Below are 7,656 nucleotides of genomic sequence, written 5' to 3'. Positions count from 1 at the left end.
AACTGTTGTGTCAGGCCAACCAGCTGATTACAGATCAAACCAACAATATCCTTTCTAATACCTTATCTGTGCTTGAATAAGGTTGCCGGGGCATACAGGATGAACATAATAGAATTGTTCTAGACCACGCCCATCCAGAATGCAAACCAGAGCAATCACTCCACGTATTAGAGGATATGAGGTTGTGTTGGGCTTCAGTAGGCGGTGATGATGAAAGTGATGATGTTGCATGATTCTGGAGCATGCCCTTTAGAGGAAGGACAGATAAACCTCTTCACAGAGAAGATTGTATGTAGAAGAAAAGACACACACACACACACTCCTATCCCATAGTCCAGCTGATGTTCTGATTGTTCTTCATTAAAGCTTTGTCTTCTGACTCCTGCACCTTTGTTCTTTTTGTGTTTCTAATCCTGGTTAGGCATGTTTAACCCAAACATTAAACCAGGTAGAAGGACAGGTGTGTTGGTAGGTTGGGGTGAGTTCTAGAATCAGAACGTTGGGTACAACAGGATAGATGCTCCAAACATTCTTAATTCTATGCTTTCTTGACTATGGAGACAGTTATGTGTGTTTGAAGCTATGTGACGAGACTATTAAACCTGAACGTACAAAGAAGCACTAGACAGAAACTGGTGGTTGGCAGCCTTGTGTCTTATCACGACCGACACATCGCATCGTTAAGCCCCCTTTGAACTTTCTGTCTTTTCTCCTTCTCTTCAGCGCCCGATAACAAAGGGGTGTAATGAATCCTATAGGAAATGGCTTTAGCTGTGTAAATGACTATAGCTATGAGATCAAAATATTAATTAAATAGAGCCAATAGAACACAGTCATGATATGGATAATTCTTCTCATAATGTCTTCATCTAGTATCTTATTCATATAACATACAGTGGTATTTTATTACTATTTAATGAAGTCTCTGAATAAATGCAATACCCTGAGAGAGAGGAGTCGTGATGATGATGATGATGATGACGATGATGATTAAGAGAAAGATGCTGAAGAGAAACTAACTGTGATGATCAAGCTGGTGAAAATGACCTCTGGGGGAATGTCCACCGTCATACATATTGTGTATATGTTTTATATATATAATTATCTCTTCTTTTTACTCTATCATTTGCATTTATCTGATTCTCTACCTCTCCCTCCTTTTGCATTACAAATCGCTGTCTCAATGCATGAAGAGCTAAAGTCAAGAAAGAGAAGAAGGAGAATTTTAAATCATGTGAATGAAAGCGTGAGGGGTGTTTATAGTTGGCAATTAGTTGGCTAGTTAGGCTACAGGCCCGTGGTGGTTTGGAGTTGTGTGGATCGGTGCTCGGTAATTGGTGGATCGGAGGGCGGCTGAGGCGGCTTCTCTTGCGGGCGTCAGAATGTGATGACGGGGGTGGAATTTCTGTCTGCTTAATGTAAGCCGTGGGAATAGGACAGAGACAGTTAAAAAGGCTTTGCTTTTTCTAGATGTAAATTTGATGCATGCGGACGAAATTAACATCCTCAAATTATGTAAGATTTATCCAGACTACACTCATCATAAAACGTCCTGAAATCCCTCTAATAAGTTGTTTGATATGCTTTTAATGTGTGTCTATTGTGTATGTTCTGTGCTCCAAATGGTCTCTCAGAGGACACAAAGTTTGCTCACTTTAAATCTAATATGGCTTCGAAACACAATTTATACATACAATTTCTTTTATTTTTTTCGTCAAAGGTTCCAGAACTCAACGTGCTCTACTCAATGTCAAAAGATGTATTACCTCTATTCATAACATGAAAAGACTACTAATGTTTTAGTTAAACATCTTATCTTTTAATTGGCTTAAGGAATCAGTAAGGCTTATGTTTTTGAGAAATGCAACTTCAGACTGTTGCTCGTGTCAACACACGCACCGAGACAAGCATAAAAACACACACAAACACATGTATGTGTAATCTTCCTACTTCCACTGTTTTTTCTCGTAGTCCCAGTGGTAGGAGAAGCCGTGGACGGGGTTCACCCTCATGTCTAACATCCTCTGAGTCTGCTTCTCCACCCACTCCTCAGACAGGGTGTGGGGCACGTCACCGAACACTGGGGGATGGATGAAGAGGAAGGGAGGGGTTGGGAGAAACGGGGGGAACGAAGGGTGAAGAAAAGGGGTCAGAAGTGTAGGAAGATGTAGAGGGTTAGAGATGAACCGGGGGGAAAGAGAGAAATAGCTAGTTAGGAGGAAAGGATACTGCAACTATAAACAACGTTTAAGACATTTATACAGGATTTTAAAGGTGGTTCATTGTTGTGGTTCCTGGATGGTCAGCCCACTAAGCACCAGAGTGTTGGCGACTGCATGAAGTGCCATCCAGAATCACACAGCTGTCATGCTATCGCCATGATGACCACACAGTCCTGAGGTCAGCATTATATTCAGAATGCTGCCAGGACAAAGTCTTGCTCTTTGAGGAGGAAGTAGAGGTCCCTTCTCTGGTTTGGCTACTGAGTGATGTCACTCGATCGAGATACTGTAGGTCAACACAAGCCAGAGGAAAGTGTTCTAATAGCATGAGAGAACACACACCACTTTCAGTGGCATCACAATGGCTCCACTAAGCAGGCAGTATGACACACTGGGGCGTGAAGTCACTCGACAAAGATGCTGGGATAATGGCTTAGATGGCTGGTCTCATATACCAGAAGTTTCTACACAACAACCACACAAATACATTTATTGGAATGTATAGACAAAACATACAGGAACATACACAGCATGCTTCAGATGTGTGAAGAAGAGTCTTACTCATTTATGAAACAGCCGTGATTCTAGCAGTAAAACACTATTCATTTGTTCCTACGAAAATTTTTATTGAAAGGCACATAAATACTTCTCTACTTCTCTTCTCTTTTCCTCTCTTCCCCTCCCCTAGCCTTGTTCTCCGATCCCTCCCTCCTCTCCTATCTGCCCCCCTTCTTCTCTCCTCTCCTCCTGTCTCTATGACTGTTACTAGTTGAACAAACATGTCTGTCAGCCCCATCACAGCCCACCTCACAGCCAAGCTACAGAGAAGTGGAGGAGCTCCAGAACAGGCTGGAATACCAAGTAGGCCTCTCAGGCCTGGCCCTGGAGTGGAAATGTCTTGGGAACCCTGAAGGTTAAAGTCACCTGTATGAAAGAGATGAGTGGGGGGAGGTACTTCAAGTTTGAACCTGTATTTTCTTTGTGTGTGTGTGTGTGCGCAGAGAGAGGAACGGTTCAGAAATCCATCTCCCATCCTTGCCTTTTAACAAATCCCTCCTAGCACGTGTCAAATTACAGAGTAACAGGTAGGAACTGTTCTTCTCTGTTGCCTCATGAGCCAGAGGGACACCCTTGAGCGGGGCGCAGCCTGCCTTTCAAGCACCAACTGGAGGTGGAAACAGAGGGGAATACCCTTGTCTCAATGGACAACACCTTGCATCTGCTGCCTATGTATGTGTATGTGTGTGCGTGTATGTGTGTGTGCCTTCCTGCCTTGTCTTCTCACCTGCTTTTCTATACACGAGTCTGTCTGCCTTCCTGTGTGTAAGTTTGTCTGTCTGAACCTGCTGTGTCTGTCTCACTGAAGTGAATCTTTCATTTGTCTTCCTTTTCACTTCCTCTTTGTCTGTTCCCTGTCCTCTCTCCTGAGAGAGACTCCCACTTCCTGTCTCAGCACTTCTCTCTCTACTAAGAGTCTGGACCGTTTCCTGTGCAATCTACACACACACTTTACCACACACACCACACACACGCACACACACTGATGCTAGCCCAGGTGCTCATCAGTGTCAGTGCGAGGGATGTTGTGTTGGACGGGGCTGTCTAGAGGGAATCCTTTGTGTAAGCCCAGGCTCAAACACAACCTTTTTTTTCTTCTCTCTCTTCCCCCTTCCTTCCTTTTTTTCTTTTTCTCTTCCCTTCTGTCTTTGGCCCATCTTCTCCATCCTCTCTCAGATGTATTTCTTTCCCTTCCTCTATCTGTTCTCTCTTCATAGTCTGCAAACACAGCACAATCTAATTACTGTCGGAGAGAGAGGAGACAGAGAAAAGGGAGAGCATTGTGCATTCCAGGCAGTGTTTGCTGCAGGTTAAAACTCTGACATCAGAACATCACAGCACTACAGCCTGCTGGCTCCCAGAGCTGTCTAACGTGTGTCATCTCTCTCTGTCTCTCTCTCTCTCGCTCTCTCTCTGTCTCTCTCTCTCGCTCTCTCTCTCTCTCTGTCTCGCTCTCTCTCTGTCTCTCTCTCTCTCTTTCCCGCTCTCTGTCTGTCTCTCTCCTCCTCTCGCCATCTCTTTTTTTTCTCTCTCTCGTTGTCTACCTCTACTTCTCTCTGATTCCTATGTCTGATATTCCAGCCTACGTACAGTATGTCAGGGTGTAAGCCTGGGTGTGTGTGTGTCTGTTTGTGTGTGTGTTTTTGACTCACCATAGACTCTCTGCCACCAGACTAAAAGGCCTGAGAGTCCCAGGAAGATGAAGACCCCCCCTAGCACACTCTTCCACTCCCCAGTCCCCTGGCGCATCTCAGGGTAGGTCAGCTCATGGCTCAAACGGTATACTGCGAGGCACACACACATACACACACATAAGGTTGTTTGATAGTTACCATAGTTGAGAATTGAATTCACATCAAGGCCCTTAGTGGGAGTACACTGACACGATCACACACACACACACACAGACTACACTCTGACAGGATCGCACACACACAGACTACACTCTGACATGATCACACACAGACAGACTTACGTGCCAGTTTCTCTTCCTTGGTGAGCTTGGTCCAGGGTCCCTTCTCCTTCTCCTTCAGCTGCGTCTGCTGCTCATTCAGGTTCTGCACAAACGGAACGTCCGGGAGGGGCGTGTCCAGACGGTTGTTATACTGAGGCACGGTGCAGTCCAGGACGTCTGCCGTCACTTCTGATGACACATGCAGACACACACGCACACATCAGGTAAAACATACACCTATTTAATAATGGGTGGTTACAGTAATAAGTGTTTTACTTTTTGCACAATAAATGAGCTAATGTTTGCACAGTAGTCTTACACACAAGTTATCATTAGGAAATTGGGTTCTCTAAGGCAAGGAATTGGTCCTTGCCTTAGAGAACCCAATTTCCTAATGATAACTTGTGTGTAAGACACACAATTACGGTACTCATGGTGTTAAGACCCCTGCTGTTTGAATCCAAAGCACCTGTTCATGACAGGCCTGGGCTCCTCTTTTTATTTTTAGGTTAGAACTCCCTCTACTGGTCAAACAAAGGTATTGTGTTCGCTGTCCCCGCTCCGCTGCACTCCCTGCAGTGCACATTCCACACAAGCCAACCTTGTATGGTCGGACGAAAGCCAGGAGCACGAGAGCTTTATGATAGTCCTACTCTCTGCCCTAATATGCCCAAAGTCTCCAAGGCAACAAGTGGCAGTTCCTGGTTTATACATTAGCAGGTCCAGGGGCGCGTTGTTACACATACAACTCTACTGGGGCACAGGCCCCTATTCATATCCCTTTTTTTCTTTCAAACTTGCTGCGCACAATGCACTACCCGGGTATAAAAACTGCCCTTGCTTAACCCACTATACAACCGTTCTGGGACGTAAGTTTTATATCAGCTTTGGCAGGGACATCAATAGTTAATGCGAGCGTGCAATTTATTTTTTTGCCGTCATTTGAGCTCAAAAACTGTTTTTTGGAACTTCGTGTAATATTGTTTTAATGTTTTAGTCAAGCTAAGATGATCGGTAGGCCTATCATTTAGAAACTTTCTTAAGTTTTGTAAACTGATTTGATTTTACAAGCTTGAATGCGTACATTTTTTTCCCAGGATTATCAATCTAAATTAATGCACTGACTAATAAAGTAAATTGTTGAAACTCAAACTTGAGATTTCACTGAGGCACAGCAGATTTACATTGGGGCACAGCAGATTTATACTGGCGCACGTGCCAAAATGAAGGTATGCATAGGCTTTAATGCTGTAATGTATGTCGCTAAAAAGCCAGGAAGAAGAATAAGACGCATTGACCGTTTTGAAAGGTGTGGGTACTGAATAACTGTTAAATCTTTTATAGTGTTAGTTTAGATGTAGCCTATACTCTGTCTTGTACCTTTAGTGTGCGCGGCCCGCGCGCTGCTGCTGGAGGACAGGCTCCTCCAGAGGCCGTTCCTCAATCCGCGAGCTAAACATCTGGATGTCAGCATCTGCAAGGCGACAAGCACACGACAAATGTTTACGCTGAAGAAAGACACACATGCACACTATGTGAACAACACTATTTGAAATTTTATTTCGACAGCAGTCTTTAAATAATGAGATAATGAAAATGTATTAGTTAAATATATGTATGTAGGCTACATTATAGTTCAAAAGTTCTGCGTTATACGATCATATTTAGGCTATTACCATGTGGGAAGGCGTACGATGGGCCAATTTTATCGAAGTGTGCCAATACCTTCTATTAATGTAACCTCTCCAAAACACAGATGTTTCTGCTCGTGTCTAGAACGTTATCAAACTTCCTCAAAGAATGTGTGCGCTCTATCACGTAGGCCTACTGTAACTCTGTGAACTCACAAAAGGAGTGGATTCATGTAGCCTGAGATCACGTGCAGAAAGTACTTTTGTGAATATTTCAAATGGTTAAAAGATACCCCAAAGTCTGATTATACGCATCTCCAATAATTTGCAACTGCATGAACTTTGTTCGTTAACGATGTCAACCATTACTAGTATGACATTAGCTCTTGCGGAATTATGCTATAATGTTTTTAATGATTAAAATATTTAATATCAAATCATTTCCTGAAAGATCTACGAAACTTACATTTAATTGTTATATTCACAACACAGGTATATAAGATGTTTATTTGTATAAATAAAGAGCCTATAGTTTTCCTGAAACACAAAGCAAGCATCATATATCAGTTGAGTAAAAAAAATTATAACGCTGATTTAGGTAAAGATGAAACTTACTAATTTGCTTCAAAGGGTAAGAAAACCTAACCTTCCATAGCCACTTTTCGAAACATTTTCAAATATAAATGAAATAAATATAGAATGAGTTTACCTTAATTTCCTGATGTATCTATTCTCAGTGTGAATTGCCTACGTGCTTTCAAAGATTCAGCTCATGGACCATTTATAATTGCGGCTGCTGAGGTCAAGTCAGGTGTCCATGCTATCAGTAAGGACAGCCAATCAGTCGCTTTCAGGAACCACTCCTGGTAGAGACTTTAGTGGTATCCAGGCGCCAGTTGTCGTGTGACTTTTTGAACCGTACAAGGCGTGTATACGTGAGGCCATGCACTCAACAAAAAACACATTGTAGCACAGACAAAAACGGTCATTAGTGTAGGCAAAAATATGGCGGATGGAAGTGAGATCAGTGACGTGACGGTTTACAGTTGTAACAGTACTGTTTTCCAGAGATGAGAAGTGTTTCTGTACATTATCTGGTATCAGTACTAAACTATTTATTTTTCTGACAGCTTTTTACTTTCACTCCTTACATTTTTTACACAAGTACAGTACCAGTCAAAAGTTTGGACACATTTTCCCATAAGTGTCCAAACTTTTAACTGGTACTGTATCTGTACGTCTTACATTTTCAAACCAGGCTCGTTACTTTCGTTTTAATCTGTATTTGGTG

General features: G+C 42.8%; 1 protein-coding gene across 2 annotated transcripts; it reads right to left on the bottom strand.

Annotated features, from left to right (window-relative positions):
• Window positions 1-45: 45 nt before the first annotated feature.
• On the bottom strand, window positions 46-7,252 carry LOC124470491. 2 transcript variants are annotated; one of them, XM_047024408.1, is made up of 5 exons: window positions 7,075-7,252; window positions 6,115-6,208; window positions 4,756-4,920; window positions 4,433-4,564; window positions 46-2,080 (listed from the first exon to the last, which is right to left on the bottom strand). In XM_047024408.1, exons 2-5 carry the CDS (start codon window positions 6,206-6,208, stop codon window positions 1,947-1,949), a joined length of 525 nt encoding a protein of 174 aa, XP_046880364.1. In that variant the 5' UTR covers window positions 7,075-7,252; the 3' UTR covers window positions 46-1,946. The 2 variants fall into 2 exon arrangements, with proteins under 2 accessions (XP_046880364.1, XP_046880363.1); XM_047024407.1 differs by having other exon boundaries at window positions 4,756-4,923; window positions 7,075-7,239.
• Between the last annotated feature and the right edge of the window lie 404 nt (window positions 7,253-7,656).

The sequence above is a fragment of the Hypomesus transpacificus genome, chromosome 8 (genome assembly GCF_021917145.1).
Source record: "Hypomesus transpacificus isolate Combined female chromosome 8, fHypTra1, whole genome shotgun sequence".
NCBI lineage: Eukaryota > Metazoa > Chordata > Actinopteri > Osmeriformes > Osmeridae > Hypomesus > Hypomesus transpacificus.
This window is presented reverse-complemented; position numbering and strand designations above follow the sequence as displayed.

Bases quoted from the DNA above. Each gene is read 5' to 3' on its own strand.
- LOC124470491 (XM_047024407.1), bottom strand. From the start codon at position 6,208: ATGCTGACATCCAGATGTTTAGCTCGCGGATTGAGGAACGGCCTCTGG. The intron at 4,924-6,114 runs GTACAAGACAGA...ATGTGTCATCAG, and splicing joins GCGGGCCGCGCACACTAAAG to AAGTGACGGCAGACGTCCTG. The intron at 4,565-4,755 runs GTAAGTCTGTCT...TGTGCCTCGCAG, and splicing joins CAAGGAAGAGAAACTGGCAC to TATACCGTTTGAGCCATGAG.